General features: G+C 38.1%; 1 protein-coding gene across 1 annotated transcript in view; it reads left to right on the top strand.

The window, feature by feature from the left end:
• ASXL3 (ASXL transcriptional regulator 3) overlaps positions 1–17,820 on the top strand; it is a 112,362-nt gene that overhangs the window by 46,780 nt on the left and 47,762 nt on the right. The window contains exons 5-7 of the mRNA XM_054394661.1: positions 932–1,040; positions 2,381–2,492; positions 12,414–12,535. Of these exons, the coding sequence (XP_054250636.1) occupies positions 932–1,040; positions 2,381–2,492; positions 12,414–12,535 (343 nt within the window). The remainder of the gene's footprint in view (positions 1–931; positions 1,041–2,380; positions 2,493–12,413; positions 12,536–17,820) is intronic.

Below are 17,820 nucleotides of genomic sequence, written 5' to 3'. Positions count from 1 at the left end.
CTGAGTACACCATGTACACGAGTCAGTAAATGGGGACACAGATGTACATCTATAGATCTTGTACTTTAATTTTTATATTCAGATGAAATAAAATAATTCATGACTACCTTCTTCCCGAACCATTTCTTAGATCAACTTTTCACAGAAGTGGAAGTGTAGCTGGGGCAGAAACATTTGCTTCTTGTTCTGCTGTAAACATGCACATATGACAGAGATACCTCTGTGCAAATACTGTGTTTTTTTTTTTTTCCCTTAATGTGTTGTCTTTCTTCCTAAATCATCCCTTAGCGTGCATTCCACGGTCGTGTAACAATTACTAGCTTGAGCAGATCAATCACTTAATCTCTAAACCAACTCTAATTAGAAAAGATAGTGTTTCACAGAGGGCACAAATGTACTTGTATTTGTATGTAGTAATGCATGCTGACCATGTTAAGCCAGAAGAAGGCTTAACTATATATCACTTTTAATTTTAAATGTGTTCTTCCTGGGCTCTTTATTATTCTTTTGTTGCCTTTCATCCTATGGGATGCAGCTGCCCTTGAACTTGGTGCTGTTTTGATCATTCATGTGCAGCGGCCACATTGTCTGTAACATTTTAGAAATGAGGCTTCATGGTGTTATTTACTAAGTAATTTCACATAAATATTTGGACTTTGGTTCCCTTAGAATGTGGAGCTGGTTGCTGTAGGAAGAAAAGCATAATTATAATTCACAGACTTTTTGCCTCGAGCCTAGGGGACAGATGCATATGATTAAGTTTGAAACTGGCCTGTTATTGTAATGTAGATGTTTTCAGGGTTGAGAGAATTAAGAAAAAAAAAAAGAAAAAAAAAAAAAGGCAGGCAAGCATGAGTTTTTAAAAAAATAGACCGAGGGAATAGTTTTACAAGAGGCACTCAATCTTGGACTGCACAATTTTATTTTTCAGTGGAACCTCTCCATTAGCTTGCCTGAATGCAATGCTTCATACTAACACTCGTGTAGGTGATGGAACATTCTTCAAAATCCCTGGGAAGTCAGGACTCTACGCTCTCAAAGTAAGTTTAAATTTTGTATATGGAAAGCACACAGTGCTATTAATCCATTTTATGAATGTCTCAATAGATATAAAAGTAAACAGATTAGATTCTTTGGAGAGGAAATGACCTGATAGTCTTCCTAACTGCTTTCAGATGTCTTCTAAAAGGATTTATAATGAAAGTAAACATTGAATGTTTCATCCTAGAAAGTATATACATGTTCTTGAATTTGGCATGTGGTATAAAAAACACGTAGCAGAGTTAAAATGCTGCTTTTTCAGAGCTGTTCACAGAAAGGCCTTTGTTTTATGAGCTGTGAGCTCAAGAGGATCACTGACTTTCTCATTAAGTAATTGTACTAATGTTTGATTTTTAAATAGTGCAAAATTATTTGCAAGTCTAATATAAATCAGGTTTTAATTTACAAGTTGGAATATAATTATAGTGGTAGAATTTTGCCTTTATGCTGTTCCTATTCTTTATTCCTCCTTATTTTTCATTTTTGGTGTGTATATGGTGGTCTTTGTGTATGGAAATTTTCTTTTGCTTGTACATGATCAAACTAAGAGGGGCTTCACAACAGGAGTGGAGGAATGAGAGGCAGAGGTGAGGAACAAGAAAGTGAGATTATATGTCTAAATGTAGTCAGTTACAATTTGGGGCTAGGGTGGCAGGATCTTTCGTAATTTATGGCAGATTTATTTAACATAAGGTTTAAAAAAATAGAAAATTATATAGCTTGGCCTGCTCCTGATAACTTAAAATTCTGTGTCTGAGATCGAATTAATAGTTTTCAGAAGCTCTATTTCCTCATTTACTAAAACAAATGCTGTTGTTTTTCTTTAAATCGGGAGATATTCTTGGCACAAATCCAGGTATTCACAATCACTCCCATGCTTGTGAGCTCCAGGTTGCTTCAGCTGTTTGAATTCAGGAAACAGGCGAAGGCAGAAAAAGAAACATTAAAGGATTTGTGTTTTGATTCAGCGTTGCGGACACTCAACTGGAAAGCCAGGATTTTTAGCAGCTAAACAAATCTGTTTCTGTTAAAAGGGAAAAAAAAGAAAGAAAGAAAGAAAGAAAATGTGGAAGAACTTGCATTTTCATTAACATTTTTGGAAAAGAGTAGATTGGGGCTTCACCAACCAGCTTTTTTGCTTTTGCTTTTCAAGTAGTTTCATGAAGGTCTGTTTTTATGTCTTGTTCTGAACTCACAAGCATCTCTTATTTTATTCTGGTTTTTGAAATCTGAGCATGAGAGTACGCTGCAGTAATCTATTTTCGGAGATGCAGCAGGATCATGATTGATTTTTTTTTTCCTTGTCAATTTTAGTTTTCTTTTGCTTTTTTAACTGTAGAAAGAAGAATCAACATGCCCTACTGATGGAACATTGGATTTAGGATGTGAGTCTGAGTTAGATGGCACTGAAATGGCTGAGACAAACAATAATAATGGAGAAGAAAATGGTGGTAGGTGTTTTAATTTCAATATTAGAGGGAAAAGTAAAAGTATTGTTTATATAAGATTTTCATTGTGTGAATACTAAACAGTGTAATTAATATTCTGTACTCAGTGAACTATTTTTGAGAGACTCCTTCTCTTTCTTTGGCCTTATAAAGAAATCAGGAACACCAGGTGCCTTATTTGACTTAGATTTATAAAAGACAACGAGTAGAGCTGTTGGGTGTGTTTTCAGGAGGCAAATTTTTGGCTTACAGGTTTTTTGTTCTAGGCCCCACATCTAAAGTGTGATTTGCCTTTCTGGGCTTCAGAGGTGCAGTTGTCAAGACAGACATCTCCCTGATTGCAGTGTGGGCATGTGGGGTTGTTCCCTCAGTAGAGTTCTGGGTGCAGGACAAAGGTTTGTATCTTGTAGTTTCATGCAGAGATTCCCCTGGATGCCATGTTGATATATAAAAACGCGTTGAATATCAGATCCTTGCAAGAACTTGCAAAAGGAAACCTTTGAAATATTTTTTTTTTTTTTTTTAGTTTTGGGGACCAACAATTGAACATAAAGAAAGGGCAGTTCTTCAGTCCCCTGAAATTACTTGCCCATAATAGCAATTAATATTCTTATTTGAACTACTCATGCAATGCTTATCAAGTGAATGCTTTACATCAAAACTGCACTTCACGGACTCTCTGAAATAAACCTTTCCATGATCAGCTCTTCTTTTTAGCTACCCCCTCACGACTTGTCCCACTGCTGGACTGCAGCCTACTGTTGTGGCTCACTTCATATATGGTGAGAAGTGTCCTGTTTACAACTAGGACATGAAAAGGCTCAGCTCATGTTCTTGTTTTGCGACAAATTTAGCTTCCATGCTGCACCTTGTGCAGGACTGATGCTGCTATTTCAGTATTGCTCCCTTGCAGCACTGAAAAAAATGACAAAATGCTCAGTTGTAGGGGAAACAGAACTGCTAAGAAAGGTTACTGTGGATCTGGTGGTGAAGTTTTGAAACTCAGTGGAAAAACAAAAGTCAAGAGTTAGTAAATAGCTCTGCTTCTTCGTTTTCTTTGATGTGTCTGTAAGTTAGCAGACTCAGCATGTGCAGTGGTTTTATGCTTATGTAGAATACACTTCATGTTTAAGTGAACATATATATTTGTAGTCCTTCAGCAATTCCTATCTGATACTCAGTTTGTTGAAGAAAACTTCCCTAAGCCTCCAGGAGAACGCAGCGGTGAGAAGCAGTGCAAATAGTTACCGATAGAAAGCAAAAGTTGATGTTGCTTGTTATAAACAGCTAAAAATTATGGCAAAAACTTGGCAATTATTTAGGAGTGGGAGGGTATAAATAAGGATTCCAGAATGTCAGAAGTAGAAAATTGCTGGGTTTTGACTGGGAGAAGACTACATACTATTTTCACAGTTTACAGTAATAAAAATAATTGTAGCACTTGTGGTGACATAAAAGAGCAGCTGCTAAAATTAAACATTTAAAAACATTTGGGTAGAGCAGTAAATTATACCTAGATTGTTTGTAAAGCTGAGAACTTTCTCTTCTGCTTCACCTGTAACAAATCCTGGAAGACTGTAGTACAATTAACCTTGTGAAAACAAGACTTTTTCATTTTTACTTCTTTTTTTAATGCATCCAGTGGATATGTTTAAAAAGAGTAAATAGGCAATGGTGAGTCTCTGTTGCACATAGGAAGGTGATGCTGGATGTGATCAATGAAGACAGCATGTCTTTTATCAGTCAGCTGACAGAGAACAGGTTTGTCAAAACTATTTTGTAATGGCTTTTCCTGAGACTGAAAGCTTTGTTCTTAAAGTATCTGTTGACGTACATGTAGAATTTTACAAGTGATTTCATTTACAGTGTAGAACACTTGGCTTAAAACCAAGACCATTCCCTAGAAATGCAGCCAGGTTTAAGTGGATCAAAAATTACAGATTCTTAGATCTGCAATCGTGTAGGAATCACCATCCACAAAAGGTATTTGTGCTGTTCTCTTGAGGGTGTGATTTAACCACTCTTCGTTCGATATCTTTGTCAATACTTTCTGAAAAGTATAAAATCCTTCCTGATTAAATTTATTGATAATAAATAGTAATGTTTAGATCCTTCTTGCTTCCCTTGTAAGTGATTATAGTTGAACAACATATGATTTTTTTTTTTAAGTGAAGAAAAAAAAGGTCACATCTGCGCAGGGGAAACAAATTCAATAAATCAGTAAATCTGAAAAGCATTTAAGGATCACAATGGAAAATGAATTGAACATGAATGAGATGCTTTTGCTAATTAGTCCAACATGGTTCTTGGACTATAATTCTGATAGCACTGATTAAAGAATATAGGCAGAGTGTTTCCTTTGGGTATAACACTAGTTAAATGATTACAAGTGTATTGTATTCATTATAGCTGTAAGAAAGAATTCAGAAGAATAGGAAAGGATTTAGAAAAGATGTATGAGAACATTTGGAGTGAACAAATACCTCTTTTGCTCTGGGAAAAATAATACAGGCTGTGTAGACAGATTATCAAAAATGAGATGGTGACCTGATCTGTTTGTAAATATTTCAGAAAAGATATTTCTGTAGAAAATATTTGTTGTAGCAGACTAAGTATGTATCAAGATATTTATCAATTAAGCTTTTCACACCAAAGCTGGGATTGTTTTTTTTTCAAGGAAGGCATAAAAATAACACTTGATTTAGTATAAAAAAAGCTTTATGAAATACTGTGACTTGTGGTTTAGACAAGACCAAGAGATCGAATATCTCCTTTCAGCTTTTGTGTGGATGATACATACGAGGGTGGACCTTGTTTGCACATTGTATTCTTAACTGCCCAATTGGTTGCATTTTTATTTGCTCTTGCTTCACCACTTTGGTAGAGCCCAGAAGCCACAATTCTGACAGAGTGCTCAGAAAATGTTTAGCAAGAATTTAAAAAGTGCTGGTTTAAAGTTAGCTGGAAGCAGAGGGCGAAACCCTAAGCAGCAGCCTCAAGTCTGTTTGTGGGCTTTAGATGATAGCCTTCAGCTTTCAATGTAAAACGTACCAGCTGACACTCAGACAGAGAAGAATCACATTATTCCCCAGCAGGCACATTTTTCCTGGTCTAAATGCAGGCTTCTGAACCATTTTATGAGCATGATAATAATAAAAAAATTCCTCCCAGTTATAAACACATGACGGGGTGAAAACTGTTGCCCCACGTCGGTATCGTTGAATAGACAATTGGAAAGGTCACACCTCAGGATTTTTCAGATACTGTGGAGAAATCTTTATTTCCCCACCTTCTCCAAAGACATGTATTAAAGAAAGTCTTTATGCTACAGCTGATGCTGTTTGGAATGGGATTTCCGTAGAAGCTCTCCAGCACTCTCATATCTCTGTACAAATTCCATTTCCCTCAAATACAGGGGCAGCATGTAAAAATGCACTTGGTAAAAGAATTAAAATCCCAATTACTGTTGCCTGGGAAAATGATGGCTATAATATCCTTTTGCCCATCAATAGGATACTCTGTTCTCAAAAAGCATTTGTCCCTAGGGTTTCTGAAGCCAGGGCTAATCCATCAGCCACGGAGCCCAGCTGATTAAAAACCGTTTTCATGCAAGCCAGTGGAATGCACAACGATGTAACTGTGGAGGAGTCGGAGCAGTTCCTGCGGTAGTGTGACTGCCCTCCCCACCCCACCCCAGACACTTTCTGATGTTTGCCCAAATATGAGCAACATATGGCTTCTCTTGGAAACCAGAGGGTTTTCAGCACTTTCTAGAACTCTTTAAGTTCTTCAGCTGCAAATGTGAAACGGTAGAATGCATTTCCTAGGCCTTTTTCTTCAGAGTTAATAGTCGACGTGATGGGCAATAGAGTATCAGAATCATGCTGAGTCCTGAAGTTTTGTCTTTGTAGCTACTGTGCTCTTGAACACCTTGTCCTTTTTAGACTAGGAAGTCACCAAGATGACTCCCATGGTGAGCAATGGATATTCACCCTTGTTTGAAACCTGAGTCCACATTTCGATGTTCGGTTCCTTTCCAAGAATGGAATAGCTGGCAATTCAAGGAAACTTGTTATCCTTATTATCTTGTCTCTTGGGAATGATATTGGATGATTTTGCTGAAAATGTCCATTGCACATGGCAACATCTGGGTGTGGGACAGGCTTTTCTACAAGCAGAAGGGCAGTAATAGAATAGCAGCTCAAATGTACAGTTTTGGATGACAGCAGAAATAAACAGCATTTCACTTTCTTTGTTGTTGTTGTTTTGGGTTTTTTGGGGTGTTTTTTTTGCATGGTTTTTGTTTTTTATTTAATCTCTTTGCAAGTATCTATAAAATAAAAATACTGTCCCCAGGATCAAGTTTAACTTCTGTTTGTTTCATTGCCACAGGAGGGAGGTCATAAAAAAAGATACTGCGGAGCTCGCAGGAGAGATCTTTCTCATCTGCTTTTTTTTACTGTACAGTAGAGTTAATGAAGCCTAAGAAATTGGTGGCTTAGTGATGACAGCCTGTGTATTTTTAGTGGGAAATGTTGACTTCCTTTGGAATAAGGATTCACAGTTTTCAAAGCTTTGTGAACTGTTTGGGCTCAAAAGCATGTCAAGAATATAATATGATTCAGTGCAAGCCACCAAGCTGATGTGTATTTGATGTCTTCTTCCAAAAACTACTATTCAGTATTATTTATCATTTCACAGTGCCAGCATTGCTTTTCAAAAAGAATATTACAGTCACAGTAGAGCCCTTGATATATGCATCTGTTGTTGCTTGGTTTGGCGAACCCGTACAAATAACTAACTCCCAAACTGGTTTTCGTTTTCAAGAGCTGATGGCAACAGTTGAGTCCTGAATTGTTCAGATTTTGCAAGTTGGGCTCTGGAGACCAAAGAGTGATGGAGGTGAATTACTTGATACATCTGTGCTGGCAAAGTGTGACCATTCACGTCAATACAAGTATAGATCTGTGTCACCCAAAGAAAATATTGAATTTTATGGATATTTTAGAGGCAGATTCCGTGTGTCTGTTTTCCTAAGGGAGTTCTCTGTGAAGTTCTGTATCTCCAGAGTGTGTGCATCTATTTTATGCTTGAGGTAGACTCTAGTCTTTAGCATATGGTAGCAATATTATTTTGTGTTTTGTAATGTGGCCATTAGTAAACAATCCTTCTCATCTGCTGAGGTTTCTCTAACAAAGGAGGAAGTGAACTGCTGTTGATTTTACTGGCTTGATTTTTAAATCAGTGTCATCTGTCTGAAATTGGAATTAATTGTGCTATTTATTTGGAGAAAATAAGCCCTTTAAAGCACTCCAGGAATTTTTCTGTCCATCTAGTTACATAAATCTGTTTATAATGATTCCTAATAACTGTCAGTAGCAGTGAGACTGAGTAATTTTCAACTACATTCCTAGAAAAATGGTTTCTTTGAAGAAACTTGTGTCCTAATATCTTTTATGTAGATGTCATATTTCTTGGCCTGGGAGGGTAAAAGGTAATAAAAAAATTACAGAGGTAGCCTATAAAATCTGAGATTGAAAGATGGCATTGCTGATTTTTTTAAATGGTAGGCTTTTGTAAGAATTACCAAGACTGCTCTTTGAAAAAATAGAAGAGAGGAAGTTGTTTTAAATGGAGGTTGTCAAAACCATTTAAAACATGCTCTTTTTTGCTAAGTAATTCTAATTCTATCATTCATGTTAACACTCTCTGAACACTCACTATGAGGTCTTATCTTCAGAAACCCAGCTGCTCTTCCAGCTCATAACCTAACAGTTTATGGCTTAATAGTTGCTTTTTGCTTTATTCCTTCACTCAGTCCTGGCCCTTGAAGAAGCCAATTTAAAGAGTGGAGCCTAATTATTCTCCACTAAATGGAAATGCCTCCTGTCAGCTTAGAACTGCTCTTGTTCGCTGTTTCTACTGTAGCAATAATGATGAATTCTCTTTACTTGTTACCCAAATATTTTTCCTTCAACTGTCACATTCTTGCAGGGTTCTTTTTTCTTTTCCCTCCCCAGCATCCCGTTTATTTTTAGCAATTTTTTCAGATAAAGTTTTTCAAGCAAACATGGATCTGATAAAACTTAGGCATCTTCAGATCCTATGGACAAAGTTGTTGTAGCTTTCCAAAGTCATACCAAAGCCCACTGGCTCCTCCTGATGTTCTTTTACTGTGTTCTTCAGTTTCCCTAGCAGAAATGCCTACTGTGTTCTTCAAGCATTGTTTTTTCCTCTCTGATCATCAGTGTCCATTTCGAACACATATTTTTCTCTCATAATTTCCCCCTTATTTTTTACTCAGAGAAAAGCAGTTGGAGTTCATCCATATAAATGAACAAATAAATAAATGCAATCTTGTGTGGTCACAGACATAGTAGGGTAGTGAGATTTTAGTATTACAGTGAGATTGATTTAAATCACCATGCAGCAGAACATGTCTTAAAGAATAAATTTATTCATTGTCTCCTATTTGTATTTAATTTCCTATGGAAAAGGCAATTCATATTGTTATGTAAACAATGTCATGATTAGCCTCTAAATAAAGGATGTGTATCAATTTTCAAATTGTTTCTTGCTAATAAAGTGAATAAACTATACAAGCTATGAAGCAATTAGATAAATTAACATGATGTATTTAGATTTTTAATGTTTGTGTCTTCTACTTGTAGAAAACAGGCAATGGCAGCTCTTGTTTACTACATGGCGATGAATTGTGTCAAGCTGGTTTTAAATGGGAATGGAAACAGAATTAAAATATGAACACCAATATTTAAAATAGCTTCTTACTATTTTAAGCTACTAGATGTACGAAAAAAAATATTTATAATATTCAAAATATATTTCAGCTAGGAAGCATCATTTGCTGCTAATAAATGGAGCTGACTTTCTGTAGCCACTATGTCATTTTGAATTTTGCAAGCAAAGGATTTCAGCCTTACATATCTATGTCTTCAATAATGCACTATAGAGAAAAGTTTCTTTTTCAGAACTGAAGGAACTAAGTTTGGTATGGACTAGAACCGAAGTAGCCTAGAGTGAGGTGTTCCTTCGGTACCTGCAGAAGAGATTACAGCAATGGAAAGCTATTTAATGTTTCAGTGGGCTTCAGTTCTGGTTGCTTCACCCATTAGAACAATCCCTGTTCCTTGGTTTAACCCAATAAAATGATAGTATTTTTATGTAAAATTGCAGGAATGACAGAACTAAGGAGCATGGCCTCTGATAGCTCCTGTCACAATTTCAGGGTTTACAGTTAAAAGAAAACTGAATGAAAGCACAAAACTAATTTAGAGTGATGCTTAGTTTTATTCCTTTTCTATATTGTGACTTTGACATTAATGGTTTTCATGTTGAGCATCATCAGTTAGTGGTGCCTAACCTCTTTAGGATGAACTTGACCATCAAAACATGGAGGCTCCATGTAATATCCTAGAGCAGAGCAATGCAAATCAGAATTTCCCATTTAAACAGGAAGGTAACAGGAGTTGCAGCCATCCTGGAGATCAGGAAAAGGTTTTTCATGACAGGTCATGTTCTTGTCCCTCTCTTAGGAGGGACAGTGGAGTATCAAACAGTTTCCATTCCTTGGGTGTTTTAAAAATTGTTCTATTCTCCTTTCCATAACTCTAAGGTTTGTGTGCTCACACTATTTGTGTGGGTTTTTTCTTCAGTTGTTTGACTCAGACTTTACCAGAAAACAGTAAAAAATTCTCTTTGAGAGAAAAGCTGGGTAATTTGAAATGTCAGGTTTGTGTTTTGGTGTAGGTGTTCTTCTTCTCAGGAGCTTTGCTATTGCAGTGATTTAGATTATCTAAACCAGCTATTGTTTGTTTGCTGCTGACACTGCTGCTTCTTGAAGTTGTCTTTTTTGATAGTAAGCTTTGCTCATCATGTGGAAGATATTGATCCAAACCAAGTGATGCTGTAAACTCAGACCTTGCTTTATGTTGCAGCTTCTTTATATATTTTGACAAATTCTTCAAGTATAAGGGGGGAAAAAAAGTGACAAACACCAGTTATAAATCTTGTGACAAACTAGGATTTGTCTTATCTGCTAATGAATATTTTTAATCTAATATGAAAATTGTCTTGACATAATGCCAATGCCATAAAACAGAATGAAATGTCCATTGGTGAGGTAGTAATTGTTTATTCTTTCAGTGTGAAAACAAATGCTTAATATGACACACATCTTATGGTGGCCATTAATTATTGAGTACTAAATTGTCTTTATTCTGTCTTTTTTTTCTTACACAAAAAATCCTTGCACTAGTTCTTCTATGAAACACTGCTGAAGGAAAGGGAGTCAGAATGCTGCTTCAGGTAGCCTGCTCATCCCACTGAAGGATGGGAGGAGAAAATAAACTGAAACTAAACCAAATTCTTGCACGTGTCTGTGCAGTTTTGGGTGTCTTCAAACTATCCTGGTCGGTGTGCAAAGTGTGGCAAACCTTGGGAAACCACACCCAGCTGCAGAGCACTGTGAAGAAGTAATATCAACACAAACCAGCTCTGAGCAGTGCTGGGAAACAGACTTGAACTGAATTAGTAGAGGAGAATGGGAAAAAAGCTGCCTAATTTCTGGATCCTTGCTAATGCTGTTTTAGCTGGGCTGACTTAGGACACAGTAATGCAAGGCATTAAGAGTGGAAAGGTTTTTAGAGCCCTTTTAGTCAAGCTTGCCAACTACTCAGACTAATGGGGTCCTCCAGCTATTTTCACAGCTTTCATATCTGTTTAATAAAGCTGAGGTTTTTAAACAATTTATTATATTTCCCTTTTATTTTCAAGCTTTTAGTTTTTAGTCTGTCTCACAGAACACGTGTTCAAGATGCTGTTCAATGCAAGTACTGTAGTATTTGTTCATTAAAACATGTAGTATTTAGAAGGTTGACAAGTAGCAGTGTGTATTGCTTGAAACCCCAGTTCCTTTTTGCAGACTATTCCAGTCTACTCATTAAAGAGGAAAATGTGTATTCTTAGCTTTACCAAGTATATATTTAGCTTATAAAGTAGATAAGTCTGGCTCCTAAAAAGCCATTACAATCTGCCATGAAGTTACATATTTACTAATATTTCTAGAACACAGGGTCAGCAGTGCCTCTTGTGTAAATGCACATTTAGACACATAATAATCCATTAAACATGTCTTGATGAGAAAGATAATTTTTGTCTAGCCTCTGTGTGAAGACCACAGTTCAATTATCTTATTAAGGGAATGGAACATCTCCGTTATGAGGAAAGGCTGAGGGAGCTGAATCTCTTTAGCTTGGAGAAGAGGAGCCTGAAAGGTGACCTTGTTCATGTTTGTAAAGGTGTGGAGGAGCCAGGCGCTGCTCAGCGATGTCCAATGATAGGCCAAGGGGCAACGGGTGCAAGTTGGAGCAGAGGAGGTTCCACATGAACATAAGGAAAAACCTCTTCACTGTGAGGGGGACAGAGCAGTAGAACAGGCTGCCCACAGAGGTTGTGGAGTCTCCTTCTCCAGAGACTTTGAAAACCCACCTGGACATGTTCCTGTGTGACCTGCCCTAGGTGATGCTGCTCTGGCAGGGGGGGTTGGACTTGATGATCTGTCAAGGTCCCTTCCAACCCCTAACATTCTGTGAATCTGTGATGTAAGTTTCCTTTTAGTTCCTGAAAGACACAATATACAAGGCCTCCAGAACTGGATAGAAAAGGTATGATGAGCTACAAATACTTGTGAAGCAGTGCATTCATTTAGAGTATGGCCAGATTTTCATCTCACCTGGACCTCAAGTTTACTTGAATTTCTTAGAATTTCTTAGAGCTTCCTGTTTTCCAGGCACTTGCCTTTTTGGTTTTCTTCCTTTTTTAACCCCTTGTCCTCAGTACTCTCCAAGACACAGGGAAGATAACCTCCATAACAATATTCTGATTGTTTATTTCTCTTTTCCAAAGTTTGCCCAAAGCAGACATCTGAAGAAATGTCTTCCAACCGTGATTCAAGCCTTACTAACGCCCCGGTGCAAAGCAAGCTAGTCTCTTCCTTCCAGCAGCACACAAAGAAAGCACTTAAGCAGGTAAGCTCATATTGACTGCTAATCAATTGGCTTCCCTTCAGCATGTGTATCAGTCTCACAGAAATAAGATCTCAGCAGAATTTCGAGGCGTTCCTGAGGATTTTCAGTGCTTTGTTTAGTGGTGTATTGCCAGGTGGTTTTCTTCCTGATATTTCTTTTACTGATGGTGCAGTCCTGCAATTTATTGGTTGATGTTTTTTAAAGTGCTTTTCAAGTAAGCAGAATTGTTTCTATTATTGCATCCCTGCTTTTCCACTGTAAGCATTTGTGTTGGAAATTTTATGTGAGGCTTAAAAGAAATAAAAAAGGTTTTGAAAGAAGTTCTGCAGATAGATAAGAATTGGGGCTACTTGCTCTTCACTTTTCCTTTATGGTCTGTTAAGTATTTTTTCATTCATCTTGTATTTGACACTACGGTGTATAAAAGTGAGGTAGTTTTTGGTCTTTGAATTATTTATGATTTGGATGACTTAGGCTGCATGATAAATAGTAAAGCTTGGCAAAAGTAGCTGGTTATGGAAAGTCAGATATTAACTGAAAGCATAACAGTGTGAAAATTATTTTCCAACAGTGCCAAATTAGTTCAGTTTACAGCCAGGCAAAAGAAAAAGAAAAACTAAACAATTAGAATAATAATTTTTAAAAAAATATCATTCTCTCTTCTCAATGTTGAGTTTGTAGGAATTGTTTTAGTCTTGTACAGACTATAAACAATGAAACACAACTTTTCTGAAGTACTAATATAATGAGATTTTGTGGGTATAATTTTTCTCAGTACTGCTCTCTTAGTTACGGTTAATGGAGGTCTAGTATTTCATGGGGTAGTTTACTGCCAAGTTGTTCATTTAGGGTGAAGTTAAGCAAAGCCTGTCCACATCTCTTCAAAACACTGAAGAATTTGTGCTTAGTTTTTCATGTGGTTTGATTTTAAATCCATTAAAATGAATAGACCTTTATCATTCATATGAAGTTACCTTGTACTTGGAAGCTTTGAGGACTGGAAACAATGGTTGGGACAATGGTCAGGATCTCACTCCTGTTTGGTCAGGAAAATTGAGCAGTGGGCAGCTCACTGAGTGGACAGGTGTGAAAAAAGTCACTTTGTGGAAACTTCCATACAAATCCCTTGTGATACTTGAACGTTCTTAGGGGTGGAGGGAATGGGCAAAGGGAAAGGAGGAGGGCCAAAAAAAGAGCAAAGTCACAAATGTTTGAACTTCTAAAACTGTTTAAACTCTACCATTTGTCACTTAGCAGATGAATAGCACTGAGAATAATTTTTTTAAAGGGCAAACTAATCAGAATAGCTTAATTAATATAAAAGGTCATAACATTGATGGAAATCTTCTAAAACCATTCCCTAAGGCAGTAGGGTTAGAGCAACATCAGAAAGTTAAGTAATCAATAAAAAGAAATTGGTTTTAATTAAATTAATGGTAATTAGATCCTGTACTTCAGCATATGAGAGTATTATTACAGCTATTAGTAAAGTGTTTGCTCTGTGTACGGTCTTAGGCAAACAGACATTTGTATTGTGGAAGAGCAGAGGATTTTTGCTTTGTTTCCTCTAAAGTTTCAGGTGCTGGCTGCTGCCTTCTACACACTGCAGATTTGATGCAATTTGAGGGGAATCAGCAGTAATTTTCTTTATAAAATTGCTGTTGAAATGCATGCTTTCACTTTCCAATCTTTCTGTTGCTTTTATGAACACTTCTATTGCTTTTTTGAACACTTAATGCCTTGAATGTGCACAGAGAAGAACCTGTAGTACCTTTGAGTACACAAGAAGCTTTAAACAGTTGTATGCAACACTCCAACTGATACTTACTGGTTCCATGCTAAAGTAACAGAGCTAACAGAGATGAGCCATCATTATGCTCTCAGCAAGTGCTTGCACTATATAAACATACTGTATATAAGTTGTAATGGGGTCTTCCCTAGCTGTTTTTCTTTTTTCTGTTAGTATACAGCCTTCCCAAAATGAAAACCTACAAGATACTTTCAAACAATTTCCTACTCAATTTATTTAAAAGCAGTGAGCTCTCCCCATCAGCCTGATCTTGTGCATATTTGTTATCTATTCCATTAAAATTAAAGTGAGAAGCAAGCTGATAATGTGCAGTACTGCTTGAAGATCTGAGTTAGAAGATTTTTTTTCCTCCACTGTGTATATAATTATTAACCACTCCAGTCACATGTGATTCTCCTTAAAGTATTACATGCTGGATTTACATATGATTTGATTTTCAGTGAATTCTGTAGGTATATTCCTGGGTTTAGATTGCAAAGAGCAATCTCACATTCCTGCATTTTAAGAGGTTCTCATGAATCAAATTATTCACGAGACTGCATTTCTTGAGCTATGGTAGGAGCTTGGAGGAATGGACATTTTCTGAGCCCTGGCTCTTGGTCTTGATTTCTCTCAGGTAGCAGTGAATCTGGGGTGCCTTGCAGAGGCTAAGGAGGTTTGCAATTGCAGCGGGCTCGCACAAGGTCTGTGCCTCAGCTCAGACCTTATCTCCTCACCTTTTAAAGGCTGGGCTGCCATTTTAGTCTGGAAACCTTCTCTCTTCACCACCTTCCACAGTGTCCTTGCTGGGAGCAAGGTTCTGAGTGTTTTACCACGGAGTGTGTTTCATGCTTCTTTGTTGGTTTTGAGGGAGTTTCACTTTTGCTCTTGTGTAGTGTCTGAGTGTCATGTCCAACCAAATAGCTCCATTCATGAAGCTTTAGACAAAAGCATCTATGGTGTAGAGCTGCCTTTTCTGTTTGGCTTTCTAAAGGCAGATTTTACAGATTTCTGTTTCCTTTTTGCTGTTGGAAGTGCTGGGATACATGCGCCCAGCTGTTGCTGATCTAGTACCTTTGAAAAGAAGGTTTATGGCATGCTGTCACACGCTGCTTTCCTATCAGTTCTGATCAGTTCCATACTGATTTACCTCATTTTCACAACTCAAGAGTTTTGGCATGCAGACCCATGTAAGGACCTCTTCCTGGGAAAGTGCTGAACTACATCTGCATCTGCTAGCAGTGGTACATGGTCACACTACTGTGTGAATTATTCTTGTGCTGGACAAGGCTAACTCAAGTACGGACACCAAGTCATGGCCTAGTATCTACCATGCTGCCCTCTGGTCCAGTTTCTGTTGCATTGACTTGAGGTGATACTTTTCTGGAAGCCTTCGCTGTGTACAGATTTGTCTGTACCTATCAAGATGTTCTTGGAACGTTTCTCAGAAGAAGCAAACCATACCTGCAAACTGGCCTCACATAGGTAACACTGAGCATGTGTGAATTCCCAGGACATTGAGGTGGTGGTAGTGTCTGTTGGACTCTGATAGCCAACTGTAAGAGCACCTTGTCCCTCAGTGTGCCAGTTGTTTCCTGGGGCAGTACCAAGAGAGGATAAAGAACTTGAAGATGCACTATAACGATGTCTGGGATGATAGTAGACCTCCCAGATGTGGAAGAAAATCCTGCCTCACTTTGGCACTTTGGAATCAGCACCAAGAAGGGTCCCCATAAGTTTTCTCTTGGGAGAAGAGAAGGATACTCCATTCAGACTCAGGATCTGAATACAGACCAGGACATGTCTGAGACTGTGCTGGGCATCCAGATCTCTTTGTAGAGACAGAAACTCCAGAGACAGCAGCCAAGTGGGTTTGGGAGGAGAGAAGCTCAGGAAATAAGGGAATCTACACAAGGTATGTTACTGACATGGTTTATTTTGTTTTTCTTAACTTTGGGCTTTGTCTGCATGCTTGGTGGCTGGGTTCATATATGTGCCACTATTTTATTCATGAAGTGGGTAGATGCAGTTTTTTATGGAGAAGGAAGGCACCCATCCATTCAATTTGTTCTTATAGCAGAAGTGGCAACTCCACTTCCCTCCTTTCCTGGTGGATGCTGTCAGACCCCAAGCAGTAAGAGAGCTATGGGGAGGTCATGGTTTGGCTCATGTATTGCTTCTGACTTACAGGATGTTAGACCTGTACAGCTCCAAACAACCTGTCAGGCTGACTTTTCTAGCAAAACTGTAATTATTGTTATTAGAAACCAACCTACAAGCAACAAAATTTCCAAGCAGAATGGTGAACAGTGTAATTTAGCCCTGTTTTACCCCAATTCACAGGACAAGTTAATCAAGGTTTCTTTGGGGTTTTGTTGTGGTTTGGTGGGTTTTTTTGTTTGTCTGTTTGTTTTTTTAATTTTTTTATGGACACTGGTGTCTAAGTGCCTAGGTAGGCACTGAAGGTAGAATCCTGATCTCCCTTGATGCTGGTGTGAATTTGCTTTCCTCTCTTCAGCTCAGGCACACTGCTTATCTTGCTTTGAGAGAAGAACAAGAGCAAACTCACCAGTCTTGCTCCCTCCACGCTCATTCTGTTAGTACTTCTTTCTTCAACTACAGCCAGATGCAGGTTATCTTGAAGCATTTTGCTTCTGTAGAAAGTAATCCAGTATGAATCTGTCTGTGGTGTCTACCCTTTGACTCACTGAGCAGCTCCTTACTCACATGTTCTGATACAAGTCTGATAGATTTGCCTGCCCTCCTTCCCCTTCCTCGCCCCCAAAGAAACAGAGGTGACAGAGGAGATCATTATGTCTGTGTCCTCATTACTTAGCATTTGAGCAGAGGGTGTCTTCCTGAAGGGCTCTGGAAATGCACTGAGAACTGAGAGGTATTTTTTGTACTGAACTCCTTGGTATAGTGAGAGTTTGCTGGAATTTCTCAGTGTCTCTGTTAACCGCTTTCCTATGTTTCATTTCAGGTGCTACGAATTTACCAAGGCCACAGCTGGAGAATTCTGGCTCCCTAGCTGAAGCATTTGATCAGATGTCTGGCAACATATGTGATGATTCTTGACAAATTTTCCTGTCAACAAATGGGAAACAAGGAAAACATGTTGCTTTTTGACTTCTAGAGAGACATGGGAAGGGACAGTGGAATTTACAAAATGCGTTCAGGAAAATGGAAGTTTGAAGATGATAAACTAAACTGATTTTCTGATTGCCAAGACAAGTCTAGGGAAGAGGACAGAGAAACTATGGCAGGGAGACTGCATAATGGGGCAAAGAAGCTGGAAGAGCAAGAGTTCCAGCAGGAGCTCTGCAGGGAGTACATGCATTGCCCGAAGGCAGGCTGCACGGTATGTCCCTCTAAAGGTCCCTATACGTGGGCAGCATGTACCAGCTGCTCAACAGAGTGCTTTGGTAAGACACAAGACAATGTTTATGAGACTTTCTTCTCATCCCCATGGTCCTCAGCCCTTACTTGTGGTGGA

The sequence above is a fragment of the Indicator indicator genome, chromosome 31, assembly GCF_027791375.1.
Source record: "Indicator indicator isolate 239-I01 chromosome 31, UM_Iind_1.1, whole genome shotgun sequence".
Lineage (NCBI taxonomy): Eukaryota > Metazoa > Chordata > Aves > Piciformes > Indicatoridae > Indicator > Indicator indicator.
This window is presented reverse-complemented; position numbering and strand designations above follow the sequence as displayed.